General features: G+C 44.4%; 1 protein-coding gene across 1 annotated transcript in view; it reads right to left on the reverse strand.

Annotated features, from left to right (window-relative positions):
• trioa (trio Rho guanine nucleotide exchange factor a) overlaps positions 1 to 19,847 on the reverse strand; it is a 319,083-nt gene that overhangs the window by 122,424 nt on the left and 176,812 nt on the right. Inside the window, 2 exon segments of the mRNA XM_060942859.1 lie at positions 1,642 to 1,834; positions 5,352 to 5,466. Of these exon segments, the coding sequence (XP_060798842.1) occupies positions 1,642 to 1,834; positions 5,352 to 5,466 (308 nt within the window).

Consider the following 19,847-nt stretch of genomic DNA (forward strand, 5'->3'; position numbering starts at 1 on the left):
TCCGACGACTATACAGCGTGTACATCACACACACACCACAGTCCGACGACTATACAGCGTGTACATCACACACACACACCACAGTCTGACTACTATACAGCGTGTACAACACACATACACACACACCACAGTCCGACGACTATACAGCGTGTACATCACACACACACCACAGTCCGACGACTATACAGCGTGTACATCACACACACACCACAGTCCGACGACTATACAGCGTGTACATCACACACACACCACAGTCCGACGACTATCCAGCGTGTACATCACACACACACCCCACAGTCCGACGACTATACAGCGTGTACATCACACACACACACCACAGTCCGACGACTATACAGCGTGTACATCACACACACACACCACAGTCCGACGACTATACAGCGTGTACATCACACACACACCACAGTCTGACGACTATACAGCGTGTACATCACACACACACACCACAGTCTGACTACTATACAGCGTGTACATCTCACACACACCACAGTCTGACTACTATACAGCGTGTACATCACACACACACACCACAGTCTGACTACTATACAGCGTGTACATCACACACACACACCACAGTCTGACGACTATACAGCGTGTACATCACACACACACACCACAGTCTGACTACTATACAGCGTGTACATCTCACACACACCACAGTCTGACTACTATACAGCGTGTACATCACACACACACACCACAGTCTGACGACTATACAGCGTGTACATCACACACACACACCACAGTCTGACTACTATACAGCGTGTACATCTCACACACACCACAGTCTGACTACTATACAGCGTGTACATCACACACACACACCACAGTCTGACTACTATACAGCGTGTACATCACACACACACACCACAGTCTGACGACTATACAGCGTGTACATCACACACACACACCACAGTCTGACTACAATAGTGTGTACATCACACACACACACCACAGTTGCATATCAGCACACACACTTGCCTCCACATTCCTGAACAGACACATAACACACAAACTCTCTCACCTTCACTGCACAGATAAACACACCTCCACATCCCACTACTCCACAGCACCACACACACTCCTCCATACCTATACACAGACATCAACCAAACACACCCACATATCACTAATGCACAGCAACTAGTGAACAGCCTGGCACGCACGCACACACACAGCAACCAGAACACAGCTTGTTAGAGAAACACACAAAGACCACCACCATTCCACAGCAATCAGAAAGCAGTCTGGTTCTTGCATGCGCGCGCACACACCAACATGCTCACTAGAATAACACACCATAATCTCTCTCTCTCTCACCCCCCAAATAAACACCCACAGAACAGCCTGTTCTCTACAATAACACTAATCCCTTTCCCCACATCCCCTCTCTCTCTCGACTCTACAGTACATAACAGACATAAAATGATCAAAATCTATATTAAAAAAAAAAAAATGAAAAACCCTCACTGAACCTCAGGTTGCATGTTTGACAAAACAGTAATCTAAGAATAGCTGCGAGCGATACACAGCACCATGCTTCCGACACAATTCGAGGGAACGGTCCCCAGAAGGAGCTCGGTGCATCGCACTTCTGAGTGAGAGCACGCGACAGACTCGTACCTCAAACTCGAACTTGGAGCTGCCGAAGTTGGTCCTCTGTTTCTGCCAGAAGTTGTCTGGTTTAATGATGAGTGCGACGTGGATGCAGCAGGGGAACGACTCTTGTAGGATCTTCAGCAACGGCTTGATGGAGTCCCACTTTGAGCCGCGCATGTCCACGATGACCGTGAAGCCATGTTTACATACATCCTCACTAACGAGAGAGAGAGACAGAGAGAGAGAGAGAGAGAGAGAGAGAATATTAGTGCTTGCATTACATAACCCATCCAGCATCCTCCATCCTCTCAGAAGCTCTGGGAGCTGGAAAATTATTTCTGTTTTTCAGAATCAACGCAACGCATCCAGTGAGCATGGCAGAGAGGGAGGGAATATACGACAAGATATTGCTTACCAAGAGCTCCAAAGTGCAAATCATGAGCATCAGCCAAATAAACAGCTGGTGAACACCTTCATTTACATCGGTCAGTCAGTCAATCTAATTCGCTGTCTGTATTACCGCAGGTCTGCCTCGCTCTCAGCAGCTAACGCACCATCATCCTGTCGGTCTCTGCGTGGAACGAGCAAGCCGTGATATCAAGCCTAGCTGTCCATATCATACCATCCATACCGTCAGGAGACGCACATGCAGCCAGTGCAACTGCGACACTGTTTTCTTCTCATGCACTCCCTCTGCTCTGCTCTCTCTCTCTCTCTCTCCCACCCACCTACATGCTCCCTCACACACCCTCCCCACTGCTTTTTGCATTTGCTCTCCATCACTCTTCAGCTCTCTCTCCCTCTCTCTCTCTCTCTGGTGTGACTGTGTGGGTGCAGGGAATAGAGCTGAGAAGAGAAAGCGATGATGTGGAGGAGGAGGAAGGTCTGTTGGCAAAAGCTGGATCGCTGCAGGTTTTTCAGAGTCTGGCCCACGCTCCAGCTCATGCACATGCCATCTCTCTCACACTCCTCTCTCTCCATCCATCCATCCATCCATTTTTTTTCAAGTCTGTCAGTGTCAGTTCCTTTCTCTCTCTCTCTCTCTCTCAGGTGTTACACTACCATCAGAAATAACAGCATGACAAAACACAAACACTATCTATAACTCCAAAGACTGCCATGCAAGTCAGGGAATGATGCTCTTACAGTGTCCATTACAGACACAGAGAACATCAGCACTACACTCTGCATTCTCTCTCAGACAGGAGAATCATTTGTTTGTTGAGAGCTGGGTTTCTTATTCCGTCACCAGGTGGACTGAATCCCAAATAGCTTCCTATTCACTCACGACATCGGGCATTAACCTAATCAAGTTCTATCCTGGTCGGAGATGTAGTGGATCCGGAGGCCATCCCTGCAGCATTGGCTGCATGGTGGGGACACACCCCTCATCGGGACGCCGGTCCATCAAGGGCACCATGCCGACATACACAATGACACTGGAATGAATTTCCTGGTTGCGCAATTGCACTGTACCGCGAGTTGGCCTCGTGGTTAGCGTGTCCGCCTCTCGATCGGGAGATCGCGAGTTCTACTCGCAGTCAGGTCATATCAAAGACCATCATAAAAAAAAAAAAGGTACCTACTGCCGTCTGGCAAGGCACGCTGCAATACAGATGCGAATGGGGAGTCAAGCTCTCACGGTTACCAGAGGACTAGCCTCCCACTGTAACCCTAGCTATGTAATAGGCCAGAGGCCGACGGAAACGGAGATCGGCGCCGCCCTATGCGCCACATGGCGTGGGAAGGACTTTGACAATTGCACTGTCTGACCATCTAGAGCGAGTTATTTATAATCATGCTACCTGTTATCACTCAAATGAGGATGGGTTCCCTTTTGAGTCTGGTTCCTTTCAAGGTTTCTTCATGTCATCTCAGGGACTTGTTCGCTTGCCACCGTCACATCAGGCTTGCTCATTTGGGATAAATGTATTCGTTCACATGTTTAAAATCTTTATATTTCGGTAAAGCTCCTGCACGACCATGTCTATTGTTAAAAGTGCTATAGCCATGGCCGAATGGTTAGAGAAGCAGGAACCAAAAGGTTGCTGGTTTGATTCCCTGGACCAGCAGGAATGGCTGAAGTGCCCTTGAGCAAGGCACCAAACCCCCAACTGGGCCACCAGGCTGCTCTGGGTATGTTGGATTAGGGATGGCGAAAACTAAAAAAAAATCTTGACCGACCACCGAAACTCATTAGCCGGTTAAAGTTGGTTAACCTATGAGTTTAAAATTCTAGAATTGGAATTATTACAGGGATGTAAATGGCGCGCCTTTTGGCGGATGCCGCCCTCTCCACGGCTGAATCGCGCAGATCCGACCTTCCTTTCCCAAGGGGGGGGCGTTGGAGCGTCCGACCACAACTTCATCAAAGCAAAAATTCTGCATATAAGCAAATGCCGCCACAGTCCACGAAACACAGGAAGTACAAGCACGAGAAGAAAACAGCAAATCAGAAAGCTGCACGCGCACCCACGCTGAAGCCGCGCAAAATTTAATGTGCGCATTCTGATCTACTGATTGCGCAGCTTCCGCGCAAACGCGCGCAGCCCCCCGATCCACTGCCCTCCTTTCACACACCCCATGCCTGATGGACTGCAACGGCACCCGCCTATTTTGTAATTATAATACAGAATCCACCTTGAAATTATAATCAGACACTCCAACGCCCCCCCCCCCAAAAAAACGGATCTGCGCGATTAAAAAAAAAAGTCGGCATCTGCGCCTTTAATTTGTGTGGAGAGATCTGATCTGCAATAACATGCATTGTTGGCTACAGACCGAAACATACTTTCAGAATGCACTGGCCAAGGCAGGACGAAACTCCATGTGCCTTCTAATAATTAAAAAAAAAAAAACAATAGTAATTTGTAAGCTAAAAAGCCTGTGTCTACACTTTTCTTTCACCGAGTGGCAGCTGGGTGGGACATGACTGAATGGGTGTTTCTGATTTGTCAGCTGTCTTTAACTGGGGCGGGACATGACTGAATGGACGTTTCTGATTTGTCAGCTGTCCGCTCCAAAAATCGGCAGCTTCAAAACGATGGATTTTTTTTTTTAACCGACAACCAAAAAAAGTTAACCGGTTGACGTTGATTCGGTCAACCACCGGTCAAACGGTCATCGGTTAACATCCCTACTCTGGATAAGAGCGTCTGCGAAATGCCTGTATGGTGTTTACAAATAAAATTGACTCGACACTGAAGGGAAACCAGAGAACCCAGAAGAAACAAACAGGGAAGAAAATGTAAATCAAAAACGTATATCAGGAGAGTAAAAAGTTCAAGAACATCTAAAACCGTGAAACCCAAATGTAGAAGAGCTACAACAGATGACGAGTGAGATCCAAACAAGGCTTTGACTGATGTCGTGCTACTAATTACACCGTATGTAGTCAAGTAGAATACAGCGATTTCAAGAGGTAATGGGGATGAGGACAATTTCTCCATAAAGACACTTCCCTAAATCACCTGCTTAATTAAAGTAAAACACGGCACAGTTTCATTACACAACAGTGTGGGTGTGATCTCCTGCTTACGGCCTGCAGTCAGGACACATTAGTTCGTGGCCTCACCCCACCCCGCCCTGCCCCGCCCCACGCACACACGCGCACCAACTCTTCTGATTGTTTTGATGTAGAGAGTGAGGATGTAGAAGGAAGGAGCCGCTTTATCACTCGTTCTGTGACAGTACAATGATGAGTGATTTCTGAGTGAGATGAGTAGAGAGAGTACCTGGGGATACCGGCCAGATATGCAATTAGTCTGCGCAGGTCCTCCTGTCGTATTCGGTCGTGATTGGTACGTGATGGGAATGTTAAAACGGGACCCCCGCGCTTGTCTCTGCCACCTAGTGGGAAGAAAAAGGGATGTTAGAGTGCATGGAGTGTGATTTTATCCATGTGTTCAAGAAATAAAACTTGCGTAATTAAAATAAAATGCTTGGGGAAAAGAAAAAAAAAAAGCTTGATTCTTCAACAAGGCTGAAATTTTGCTGGATCAAGAAATACACTGTGAAGGAAACAGATTGGTGACACGATGACTGGTGATGTGTTTAAGTCGCTCCATGACTGTGCTTGGCTGATGCCCATCCGATTACATCACCGTGTTGTTCACTCTTCAGAATATTTACAGAACATTAAATGCTGAAAATACACAATCGTTTCATTGTACGGTTCCCCCCAGACACGTTTAAAATTCACATAATATTTTATGTAAATAAAATATATTATAAAATAAAATATGGCATTATTTAAAATATTATAATACATAGGGCCAAATTACTCACTCAATTCCGATTGGCCAATCAAGGAGGGCTTTTTTCCTTAACACAGGGCTGTATTTCTGAAATGCTATTGGCTAGTTCGTTGCTTGGTTACAGTTACAAAAATTAGCAAATCGTCTCAACAAAATGGCTTTTGTAAAGAAGTTCCAATAAAATTTTGGAAACCACTTTCAAAATCCTCGTGTCGTGTCGCCGTGTCATGATGAAAGACGCTTTAGAAACGGATTCAAACATGCAAGATAGTCTTGCGCCCTGATTGGTTCAGAAAACGTGGATGACAAATGTTGTGAACTTGAATGGCTTCCGAAGTATGAACTTGGCCCTGTATATTATAAACAAGTAATCGTACGGTTCCTCGTAAAATTAAGGATCAATTTCACTCGTGATTTCGAATTTCAAAACTTCTAAATCACTCGTGAAATGAATCCTTAATTTTACTCGGCACACAAATAAGAGTTAATAATATCAGAATAAGTAATCATCTCATCTCATTATCTCTAGCTGCTTTATCCTGTTCTACAGGGTCGCAGGCAAGCTGGAGCCTATCCCAGCTGACTACGGGCGAAAGGCGGGGTACACCCTGGACAAGTCGCCAGGTCATCACAGGGCTGACACATAGACACAGACAACCATTCACACTCACATTCACACCTACGCTCAATTTAGAGTCACCAGTTAACCTAACCTGCATGTCTTTGGACTGTGGGGGAAACCGGAGCACCCGGAGGAAACCCACGCGGACACGGGGAGAACACGCAAACTCCACACAGAAAGGCCCTCGCCGGCCACGGGGCTCGAACCCAGGACCTTCTTGCTGTGAGGCGGCAGCGCTAACCACTACACCACCGTGCCACCCCAATAAATAATCAATGATACTTATTTTAAATAATAAAATCTACCCATCCGACAGTGCCAACCACTACACCACCATGCCGCCCCATAATAAAATCTATTATTTTATGATTGTTTATTATTCATTATTTGTTTTCATGATTTTTTTGGGGGGGAAGGGTGGCTAATAAAAGTTTTCAATATAGTTTTTTTCACAGATCAGTTACATGAGCTGGGGGCTGTAATGCCTGTACAGTACATACGGCATTTTACGGTACGACACATGCTTGAGTTTCTCTAAAAGAGCTCACCCGTGCTGTTTGAACACCGCAGTGTAGGAGATCAAGCAGCATTTTTATTAACTTTCTAATGATCACCGCCATTAAAACAGTTTGCAACCTGCTAGATCCTCATCGCAGGACTATTTAATCCTTTAATCTTGTTTCTATTAAATATTTAGGCAATTATAGGTTTTATTTCACATGAATGAACTCGAAGCAAGATTGTGCATTATCTTGACAAAGTAAGAGCAGTGTGTCGGTGTAGCTTTCAAACAAGAAATTCCATACGAGAGGTTACACAAGTATGATAGTAAGATAGATAGCAGGGAAGGGGGCGGGCCTTCTAGGGCGTCTGTTAAAATCGGAGAGTTCCAAACACATACACACCGGTCACTCCTTCCAGAGTTGCGTGTCGACTGGCTCACCTGCCGGGTTTATGAAGGAAAAAACAAACCTGCTCTGTGTGTGCATGTGTGAGTGATGAGGTGTAGAAGAAGTGTCCGCCCATGCTCCTACAGAAAACACGGAAAGGCTGGCACGTCTGATATTGAGATAAAAACCACGTAGGTATCAGAAAACAGGAACACTAGCGTCCGGTATTCATCAACGTTAACATTTATATAGCAATGTACAATACCAGTCAACAGTCTGGACAACAGGCTGAACAGATACGTTCAGAGAAAGCTGGTTTACGGCTTTGGGCTGAAATTATTTCTCAGACAAGTAGAAACAGGGAGGTTAATGTCCATGTCGACATTTAGTGCGGAATCCAAAATGTATTTTTAATCAGTAATTTTTTTTTTACTTCAAATGAAACTTTCCCCAAGCAACTAGTTTGTAATTAGATATCAGCAGCAGTGAGGAGCTCGGCCTGGAAGAAAAGCCTCGTGCGCGAATCTCCCTCATGAAGCTTGAGAAAAAGACTTGAAAAATACAAACCGGTTTTGTTTAGCACCTTTCTCATCTCATCTCATTATCTCTAGCCGCTTTATCCTGCTCTCCAGGGTCGCAGGCAAGCTGGAGCCTATCCCAGCTGACTACGGGCGAAAGGCGGGGTACACCCTGGACAAGTCGCCAGGTCATCACAGGGCTGACACATAGACACAGACAACCATTCACACTCACATTCACACCTACGGTCAATTTAGAGTCACCAGTTAACCTAACCTGCATGTCTTTGGACTGTGGGGGAAACCGGAGCACCCGGAGGAAACCCACGCGGACACGGGGAGAACATGCAAACTCCACACAGAAAGGCCCTCGCCGGCCGCGGGGCTCGAACCCGGACCTTCTTGCTGTGAGGCGACAGCGCTAACCACTACACCACCGTGCTGCCCGCACCTTTCTTTGTTGCTTTATAATTCCGTATATATTATTACTACTATAAAAAGAGTGGAAAAGTAAAAAGGAAGAAAAGTGTGAGAATAAATGTAGAGATGAAAGTGGAGCAAAGAAAAAAAAAAAAAAACCCTGAACTTTTGAAAGTCAAACTAAGACCCCGTCCACACGTAGCCGGGTTTCTGCTAAATCGAAGATATTTTTCTACGTTTTGGCCTGTCATCCACATGAAAACACATCAAAAACGAATATTTAAAAAAACTCCGGGCAAAGTGAAGATTTCTGAAAACTCCGTGTATGCCTTTTCGTGTAGACAGAGATAACCGGAGTTTTGCGTTTTAGAACGTCACAATCTGCGCCAAAAAATGACAACAACTCTGCCCTGACGTCAAACGTGCGACCTTTGTTTACTGCAGAAGCCAGATTAAGCATGGACAAAGAGTAATGGATCGGAGTAGTGCCTTGAAAGCGTTAATTATTGTGCAGGTGCTATTTACATGTTTAATTTTAGAAGCCCAGCTACTGCTGATGTGATTAGGGGGGAGGATTTGGGGAAATAATGCCATCTACAGGTTTGGAATGCTTATGAATGTGATTGAAAACGCAGATGTTCGGTTATGTGTGGAAGGGATTTTTTTCGAAGACGAGGTGGTGTGGATAAAACATTTTTATAAACGGGGGGGGGGGGGGGGGGGGGGGGGGGGGGAATGTTCGGTTTTAAAAATACCCGGCTACGTGTGTACATGACATAAGATGGGGGGCAACGTCCCCCGAAAATATTTTAATCACAAAACATGCAAAACCCTGCATTCTAGTGCATTTTACTACTTATTTTCACTAAAACAAGTTCTAACTTTTAAGCCTTTTTCTTTCATGTACATTAATGATTAACATGTCAAAAATATCTAATGTAATTCCCCTAGTTAATGAGTCATTTTCAGGAGTGCATTTAGAAAACACGGTGATTTTCCTGCTACACAGTTCATTACTTTAAAAAAAAAAAATCAGACAGTTGAAGGTAAACTCAGCAAAATCCCAAAACAGTCCTGTTAAAAAGTAAAGGTCTGTTAGAGTTTCTAAAGCTTTCAGGTTTCAATGTTGGGGACATTGAGCCTCGTTTAGTTGTGCGTTTGCAGAAGCTAAAGTGAACTAAACATTTCCAATTCAGATTTATGCGAGCTGAAGCCAATTGTTTACATTAGTTCGTATTGTCTGTAAATTTAAACACACCAATGAATACCAAATTTCTCATGTAAATCAGGGGCGTAGCTAGGATTTTTCAGGGTGTGTGTGTGTGTCACACACTGACTGGCAGCCTGAGTGCATTATGTAACAAAAAATAAATTCCCATTGCTAGTTTTAAGCAGCTTAGAAACCGGCTCTTCCATTATTGCGTTTTTTTCCACGTTTTCTTGATGATGTGTTCTAGAAACAGCACTAAAACTTAGCTTCGAAGCCTGCTCGTGGAGGAAATTAATCACGTCCACGGTCAGAATCGAGAACTCAGCAGGACTGTACAGTAGAAAGGATAAAGTCATTCAACATTAGTCAGTTGAAACTACCAGCATGTTTGCGTCCTTTAGATTAGATCTCCTGGCTCACCCTTTACTCTGATTGTATCGACTGTACAATGACAAACGTAACTTGTACGATTTTTTTTTTTTTTTTTAGCACAAACATATGCCTCCATTTAAATATTAACCGATGACAAACTATAGGATGAAAATGAAGACGGGGTTTGTGCTTTTTCTCGACACTAATCCCTTCTGCTGCTGTTCCTTCTTCCTCACCAGCTTTAAAAACACCCCGTACTCAGCACACGGGCTCAGTAAACTGTAAAGTGCACTAACTCGACCATAACAAAGCAGACCTGCCAGGATATCCCAGTGGATCTTCCCTTCGCCACAAAGTGCTGAGTGTACACTGTAATTCCATCAACAGTCTCATCCACTGGCACAAAGAAAAAAACAAAAAAACAGAGCTATATTTACGCGCTGTAAAATCACCAAGTCTTCTCACAGAGCCATATGGGGCGTGACTTTTCAAGAACACAAGTGTTATTTAATGCTTGCACATAATCCTGTCTCTGTGACCAGATTTTCCTCTTCAGGGCATCAGCAGATACACACCTGACAGTCCCACATCGCCATGGAGACGCGCTTCACATTGTGTCCTGTCTGTGCTTGTTATCTGTTCGTCTTGTAACGTCGAGTGTGAGCAGGCACCACAGAGACGTTTCTCGTTTTTCTTGATTGGAGCCCTGCAGTGAAGCTAAAGCACATAATCCCTTCCATCCTCCAGTCGGAGATCAACAAAAGCTCCTGCTATTCAAAGTTGGAAGGACACATCAGGCTTGTGGTGTGTTCTTTGTGTTGGATGTCTACAAGGCATTTCAGAGAACAGCACACCAGCCGAGTGCGGCGGCGTTTGTTTACCGCTCCTTTTACCCGACCGAACAGGACAAGTCAGTGTGTGTGTGTGTGCTTCACAAATAACAACCATACAGGAATAAACATGAACTTTACAGGAAGAACTGCTGCTGTTGTACTGACTGTCTCGCTGCATGGTGTCACGAGGTTTAAAAAAAAAAAAAAAAAAGGTACACAGACGTCGGCCCAAATATTATAATAATAACAACATTTTCAGAATATTTTAGAGTCGAATTCTCAGTACTGTTTTCCTGTAGATTCGAGCAATTTGCTAGTCTGAACACACCCACAATTACTAGCAGGCGATACACAGCACATTCACTCTCTCCAGAAGATGGACAGATAAGAGCACAGCAACACAAGAAAAAAAAAAAAAGACATACTATTTCATTTCTAAAACATTTCTTCTGTACTCCCACAGGTGCTGTGATTATCGATGCATCCGACTACGAGTCACAATCCATAATTTTCCATTTCCAACCAGGAAAAGAAAAAAAAAAAAACCCAGCAGCTCTGGATTGACTCCTCGATTCCGAGCTCCTCCAAGATCAGGGAGTGACGTCAGAGCAACATGGCTGCTCACGGCATCAGCAATAAACAAAGTAGCACTTCTTACCTTTCAAGGAGTTGTAGGCTTCGGTATAAACTAGTATTAGTAGATATAATTATTCATACTAGAGCAACAGCTACTATTATCGACAGTCTATAATTATCAACACCTTTTCAGATTTACGAATAAAAAAAAACCAAATCTTACAAAAGGTGAGTTGCAGTTACAACAGTTATTATTGGTTAATTAAAGGGGAACTGAAGCCATTTTTAAACTTGCTTTATTTCTTAATTGGCGTGTGTGGCAGCGGGGGCGTGGTCAAGCAGCGGTCTGTGAATGGAGGGCGGAGTCAGGGAAGGTAAGTGGCAGAATCACTGCACCTGATGTGAGTGAACCTGTGTTTGTGTGTCTTCCCCAGTGACCGTGCCCTATAAAAGGAGAGCGCGAGCAGAGAAAGGGAGCTCTCTCCCAACCCGAATGCATGTGTGCGCGAGTGTGAATGAGCTGAAAAGCCACCTATAGAGATCTTGCAGTCACGTGACCGGAAAGTACACAACCGCCATCTTGTCAGTCAAAAACACCGCTGCACTCGTGTACAGGATGGATCAATTTCAACCGACGGACTACACGGCTCATTTTTCTAATGAACAGATAACTAGATATGTGTCTAAAATAAACGATCTACAGATTTGTGACCCTTATGGCTTACCGGACGGAGTTTTCACGACCGGATTTTGAACTGCCAGCGGAATACCCAGACATGTATGATTACCTCATTAACTTTCCCTCGCTGTTCAGTGGTGAAGCACTGCATGCCTATAAATCTCTGGACAGTCATCTTTACAGAAATTCAGGATTTGTCAGCGACTCAGATGTGGCATCTTGTAAACAAGAATCCTCATTGGATGGGTAAGTCACTTAAGTATTGAGTATAGCACTGACCAGCCGATTATAGAATAGAATAAGGTAATTCCAAATCGTTCATGTTGTTTACATGGATCTGGCGTTGGAGAGGTAGAGGCTTAGCAGTGGAGATTTGTGTGGCTGTTTTCTGAGCTTAGTCAACAGGCTGGCTCTGCAGCCTCGCTTTTGCTTCCGCTCCCGGCGCCGTCTCCTTCGCTTTGCTTCCGATAACAATCCACGGAGACCCCGCTGTTCTCGCTATCTCGTCCGGAATGTTTTTTTTTTCTCACCCGGAATGTTGTACATGCGATGGAAATCGCTACAAACCGTCATTTTCTGCTGGAAACCAATGTCCAGTAAGTCCATACGGTTGTCGTGGATATTGAAGTCCGGTACAGACGAACACGCAAAAATACACACAAAAAACATAAAAACCGTGCACAGGTAGCGAGAGCTTGTAGCCGCAGCCGTTGTAGTAGAATTGTATATAGTAGGGTTTTCCAGAAGAAAAGGTAGAAGTAAAAGCAGAAGTAGAACCAGAAGTAGAAGGCGGAATATGGCGTTTGACCGACAAGATGGCGTCTGTCACAATCTGGATCGGCTGTGACGTCACATGCAAGTGCTCCATAAAACAGAAAATAAAAAGTTTCTGAGAACTCAGTTCTGGCCTGCCGTGCTTCTGTGCTCCACCCACTTTGGGCTGCATTCCCAAACAACCCGACTACAAACAAACAAACCTCTCTAGGGGAATCCCTCGTGGATTTCCCATTAGAGCAGTCGCGAGACGAGACTCTGCGGCATGCATTTGACCAAGTGAGAGTATTGATGGTCAAACGCTCCAGCCAAATGCCACCCCATCCTTCCCCTATTTCTCCATTATTAAGGATAGGTTATACCGAGTGACGCAGGACACTCAGACAAAGGAACCGATAACACAGCTTTTGATCCCAAATTGCCGCCGGGAATTTATATTCCAGGCGGCTCACTTTAATCCCATGGCCGGACACTTAGGGCAGGATAAGACACTAGCCCGAATAATGGCCCGGTTCTATTGGCCAGGGATTCGCGGCGATGTCCGTAGGTGGTGTACGGCGTGCTGCGAATGCCAGTTAGTAAATCCAGCAGCCATTCCAAAAGCGCCTTTGCGCCCTCTGCCATGAATTGAGACCCCGTTCGAAAGAATTGGGATGGATCTCGTCGGGCTATTAGATCGGTCAACACGAGGATATCACTTTTAGTTCTGGTGGACTATGCAACGCGATACCCGGAAGCAGTGCCTCTGCGCAATATCTCAGCGCGCAGTATTGCAGTAGCACTCTTCCGCGTCATCTCCCGAGTCGGAATCCCCAAAGAGATTCTGACTGATCAAGGCACTACGTTTATGTCACGCACACTGCGCGAACTGTATGGGTTACTGGGAATTAAGCCTATCCGCACCAGCGTTTATCCCCCACAAACGGACGGCTTAGTCGAACGGTTCAACCGCACCCTCAAGAACATTATTCGAAAATTTGTAAGCGAGGATGCACGCAGCTGGGATAAATGGCTCGAGCCCCTGTTATTCGCAGCGCGAGAGATCCCACAAGCCTCCACGGGGTTCTCCTCATTCGAATTATTATACAGGCGTAAGCCGCATGGCATTCTAGATGTGCTGCGTGAAAACTGGGAGGAGGGACCTTCAACAAGCAAACATGAAATTCAATACGTTAATCGACCTGCGCGCCAAACTCCACACTCTCACGCACCTAACCCAGGAGAATTTGCAGCAGGCCCAAGAACGTCAAGTCCGTCTGTACGACGGGGCACGCACCTTAGGGATTTCACACCAGGAGATAAAGTACTCGTGTTGTTGCCCACGTCGAGCTCCAAATTGATCGCCAGGTGGCAAGGACCCTTTGAGGTCACACAGCGAGTCGGGGACGTCGACTATGAGGTGCGGCGAACAGACAGGGGTGGGGTGTTACAGATTTACCACCTCAATCTGTTAAAACTTTGGAACGAGGTGGTCCCCGTGGCATTGGTGTCGGTGGTTCCAGAGAAGGCGGAGCTGGGGCCGGAGGTTCAAAAAATACAACTGACATCGCCCACCGCTCCGGTCCCCTGTGGAGACCACCTCTCTCCGACCCAACTCACGGAGGTCGCCCAGTTGCAGACAGAATTTTCTGACGTATTCTCGCCCTTGTCCGGCCGCACCCACCTCATAGAACACCACATTGAGACGCCCCCGGGGGTGGTAGTGCGCAGCCGCCCTTACAGGCTGCCCGAACACAAAAAAAAAAGGTGGTTCGGGAAGAACTCAAGGCCATGCTCGAAATGGGCATCGTTGAGGAGTCCCACAGTGACTGGAGCAGCCCGGTGGTCTTGGTTCCCAAGACTGACGGTCCGGTTCTGTGTGGACTATAGAAAAGTCAACGCGGTGTCTAAATTCGATGCATACCCAATGCCTCATATTGAAGAGTTGCTTGATTGACTAGGCATGGCTCGTTTTTATTCGACACTGGATTTGACAAACAGATATTGGCAGATCCCCTTGACTCCGTTATCCCGAGAGAAAACAGCTTTTTCCACACCGTTTGGCTGACACCAGTTCATCACACTTCCTTTTGGGCTGTTTGGGGCACCCGCTACGTTCCAGCGGCTTATGGATAGGGTCCTCCGTCCCCACGCCACCTACGCGGCCGCATACTTGGACGACATCATTATTTATAGTAATGACTGGCCGCGACACCTAAAACATCTAAGGGCCGTCCTTAGGTCGCTGAGGCGAGCGGGTCTCACAGCCAACCTGAAGAAGTGTGCGATTGGGCGGGTGGAAGTACGGTATCTGGGCTTCCACTTGGGCAATGGGCAGGTGTGTCCCCAAATTAATAAGACAGCAGCGATTGCGGCCTGCCCGAGGCCCAAGACCAAAAGGGGGGTGAGACAGTTCAGCCGGAAGCTGTCGGTGCGTGAGGGCCGGTACAGCACCATAGAAAAGGAGTGCCTCGCCATCAAGTGGGTGGTCCTCGCCCTCCGCTACGACCTACTGGGACGCCCTTTCACCCTCTGTTTGGACCACGCGCCCCTCCAGTGGCTCCACTGCATGAAGGATACCAATGCACGGATCACCCGTTGGTATCTGGCACTCCAGCTGTTTAAGTTCAAGGTGGTCCACAGGCCGGGGGCGCAGATGGTCGTGGTGGATTTCCTCAGCTGCAGGCCAGACGGCTCCCCGGCCTGAGTCGGGCGGTGGGGGTATGTGGTAGCGGGATCGTGGTCAAGCGTCGGTCTGTGAATGGAGGGCGGAGTCAGGGAAGGTAAGTAGCAGAATCACTGCACCTGATGTGAGTTAACCTGTGTTTGTGTGTCTTCCCCAGTGACCGCGCCCTATAAGAGCGAGCAGAGAAAGGGAGCTCTCTCCCGACCCGAATGCATGTGTGCGCGCGAGACTGAATGAGCCGAAAAGCCACCTATAAAACAGAAAATAAAAAGTTTGAGAACTCAGTTTTGGCCTGCCGTGCTTCTGTGCTCCACCCACTCGCTCTGGTTCTACAATGTGTTATTCAACTCCGGTTTCGGTTTTCATAACCTGATATCGTGACTCGTATTGGCAAATAATTGCAATTAAATGTTATACTTATCGGCCTGTTCGGTTTTTAGCCATGTTGAATTTAGTTCGTTTGGTCCACGGCAGGCATCGCTTATCCGCACGAGACTTGTGCAAGACTTCAAACGTGAAGTTTCAGCACCGCCATTTTGAAAACTGTTTTCCAAACGCAATATTGCACAAAAACGAGTTTAAATGACAATTACTGCCTACTTTTTTCAAACTTTCCTGACTGCTATCAGATTACATCAGCATTCGAAGGAGGGCATGCGCATCTTTTGACAACGTTGGTAGATGTTGGTCACTTTGATTTCCACTATACATTTTACTTCTGTCCTACGAAGTCTTGCACAGGTCTCAACGAATCCCGTTTATGGCCATTGCTTTGACATATGGACTGATATATTACAGAGGATATTTCAAACACTCAGAACTTGCTATAGCAGCAACAAAATAGCTGTCAGAAATGCATTCCTATATTTAATAAAATGAGAAATAGAATTTCGATAATAAAAATTTGCCTTCAGTTCTCCTTTAATCAACCAGAAGACCCACCTTGCCCTTTGATCTTGTCTGATGACGCAGCTCGTTACCTGAGATGGAATTTTTTTTTAGCACGATCAGCAAGTTGAGGAAAACCTGGACGTTATCATCGCAGGTGAGCATGGTGGAAAGATCATGCACATATTTTTACTTATCAAATTCACCGATATTTCATCATCTCCTCGTCAAAACCTACTTTGTTTCTTACTCTTTCATTTGACAGTCGCCATTTTGTATCTAAACGCGCATTTGAGAAGTCACTTGGTGTCGATAATAGTGATCACTTTTGCTGGCGTCCACCATTATCGACACCCTGTGGAATTAAGTGACATTTACAGCTGTTATGGATCGAGCTTTGTCTAACATTGTTGAAGTAGATGAAGCACTTTAAAAATAAATAAATAAAAAAGTGCTGTGATTTATAATAATTTTTTTCTGGTTCATAACAGAAGAATGGAATGTTTATAAAGTATTTGGAATCCGATTGCAATAAACAGAATTAGACCAGAATTAAATTCCCAGCATATAAAAAAATTACATGCTTGAAATATTCACATTTTTCTATTCCTTTCAGGAATTTTTTTGTTTTGCAGTTTGTTGTAAATATCTACCACATATTACAATATCAGTTGACGTTTTATATTTTTAGATGTAAAAATATAAAGTTTTGGTTCGAGGAATGACGTGCAACCTTTGACCTGGATTTTCATGTGGTTACAATATCAACAGCCTGTTGACATTTATTGGTAAACTATAAAACTAGAAATTAATACAAACAGCAGCAACAATGAAGGATTAACAAAACATGATCTACAAAAATACTTAGAAAGTGGAACAAAAAGATTTTCTGACAAGTTAAACATTGGTTCATTTGTTGACAAACAGAATTACTTCTTCACTTACATAAACATCAACATCGATATATTTATATAAAATATATTTTGTAGTAAATATAATTCTATGTAAAACAATTTTTAAATTAAAAACTGTTTTGTTAACTTAATACCACATACTGATTTTTTTTTTTTTGAATAATCAATCACCTGGGTGTCAATAATTGTGGAACAGTGTCAATAATTGTGGAACAGTGTCACGTGATCTGATTCGCTAAGTAATTGGGTATCAACTCTTCATGCACAATTTACGCATTGAAAACTTTTTCTACTTTTGCAACGGCCAAAAGATCGTTAAGGTGTCGATAATTGTAGCCGCTGCTCTAGTATGATCAATCAGCACAGAGTACCAGTCAAAAATTTGGACACAGCAACTTTCATAAGATTCATAGTTTTTCTGTATTTTGACTATTTTCTACATTGTAGAACAATACTGAAGACACCATATATGGAATGATGTGGTAAACAAACAAACAAACAAAACTAGAAAAGCACTCTGAGAGCGCAGACCTCCGCCAAGAATCCTTTAAAAAAAAAATTCTGGGATTCAGAAGGTGATCCGGATCACCGCCAAAATTTAATGGATTGTTACTTGTGCCCAGTCACACCTCTGGAAAAAATTTCAGAGCAATCCGTTCATTACTTTTTCCGTAAGGTTGCTAACAGACAAACCAACAAACAAACGCTACCGAAAACATAACCTCCTTGGCGGAGGTAAAAATACATACATACAATATATATACACACACATATATATATATATATATATATATATATATATATATATATATATATATATATATATATATATATATATATATGTGTGTGTGTGTGTGTGTGTGTATATATATATATATGTGTGTGTGTGTGTGTGTGTGTGTGTGTATATATATATATATACACACATACATACACACATATATACACACATACATACACACACACAGTATGTGTGTGTGTGTGTGTGTGTGTGTGTGTGTGTGTGTGTGTGTGTGTGTATATATATATATATATATATATATATATATATATATATACATACACACACACACTTGATATTTTAGATTCTTTAAAGTATCCAGCGTTTACCGTGATGACGCTTTACACACTATTGTCATTATTTTAACCAGCTTCATGAGGGAGTCACCTAGAATGTTCCAGGCTTCATAGAAGCGCTGATGGCAGATTAACAAAGAAAGTGAACTGATCAAGCAACGAACACTCATCGGAGGCAACAAATATCTCTTAATTCCTTCCAAGCCTTATTTTTCTTCTAAATGAAGGTGTCTACACACATTTGCTCCACTTTTGTGGCTCAAACAGGAAATGCGAACTAACTGCGGGTGGGCGGGGAACTGATGAAAAGTCAGACCACACTCGCTAGAGGACTGGTCCAAGGAATCATTCGAGCCAATCGTTCGGGTTTGTCACTTTACCACATCATTTCCATAGAATTGAGAAAATCTCAGTTTGAATGCTGTTCAGCTTTTGCTGAAATAGAAATAAACAGAGTGAAAATGTACGCTCGCCCAGGGCTTTGTTGCTTGCTCGTTTTAATGCAGGTTTGGACAGAGAAATTATAAATGTACATAATTATTTCACGTTCATTCACCCATCTTCAGTCATTTGCAGTTGTTATGGAAGACTTCTGTGCAGAAAAAAAAGGAAAAAGATAATGCTAACAGAGATATGAACATGTACCTTATAATTAATCAATTCACCTAATAATAATGATGATTAGCCTAAATGTTCATACTGTAAAAGTCATGTTCGAGCGGATACCTGGAGGAACACTACCATCAGCTTAAAGGTGCAATTTGTAGGATTCAGTGGAACCGAGCAGTACGGTTGCAGATTGCAAAAACAAGTGAACACCCCTCCCTTTCTCAGGGTCTATTCGACCCGACAGTGGCTGTCAGGAGCGATAACATCTGTCTGCAGAGCCGTGGCAGCGTATGCACAGACGCTTTTTTGGTTTATCTTCGTGACGGTTAGGCTAATCAACATTTCGATCGTTTTGGGTGAGTTTCTGATAAATGTGTGATATCAAACTAAAACAACACGAGTGTCAGAAACACTTGGGAATCTTTTACAGCTTTCTGCTGAAAACTAAAAGCCTGGTATGTGGTTTGTAGGCCAAGTGTTCGCCTGGGCTTTATGTGTTCGCTTACTCTGCATGTGCAGGAATACAACTTTACTTCAAACAGGATTAAAATTTGAACATTATATTATTTTATTGGAACCACCAAAACAATTACATCAGCAAATAATACAAATTCACTACCATTTACCAGGGCTGTGGAATGGAAAAAGTAAAATCCGAGGAGAACTTAGCCTTAGCATGATCGCTATAGTGTATCATGCGAAATATATTTACACAACTATCAGTGTGGCGGCACGGTGGTGTAGTGGTTAGCGCTGTCGCCTCACAGCAAGAAGGTCCGGGTTCGAGCCCCGTGGCCGGCGAGGGCCTTTCTGTGCGGAGTTTGCATGTTCTCCCCGTGTCCGCGTGGGTTTCCTCCAGGTGCTCCGGTTTCCCCCACAGTCCAAAGACATGCAGGTTAGGTTAACTGGTGACTCTAAATTGACCGT

This window comes from Neoarius graeffei, chromosome 16 (genome assembly GCF_027579695.1).
Source record: "Neoarius graeffei isolate fNeoGra1 chromosome 16, fNeoGra1.pri, whole genome shotgun sequence".
Lineage (NCBI taxonomy): Eukaryota > Metazoa > Chordata > Actinopteri > Siluriformes > Ariidae > Neoarius > Neoarius graeffei.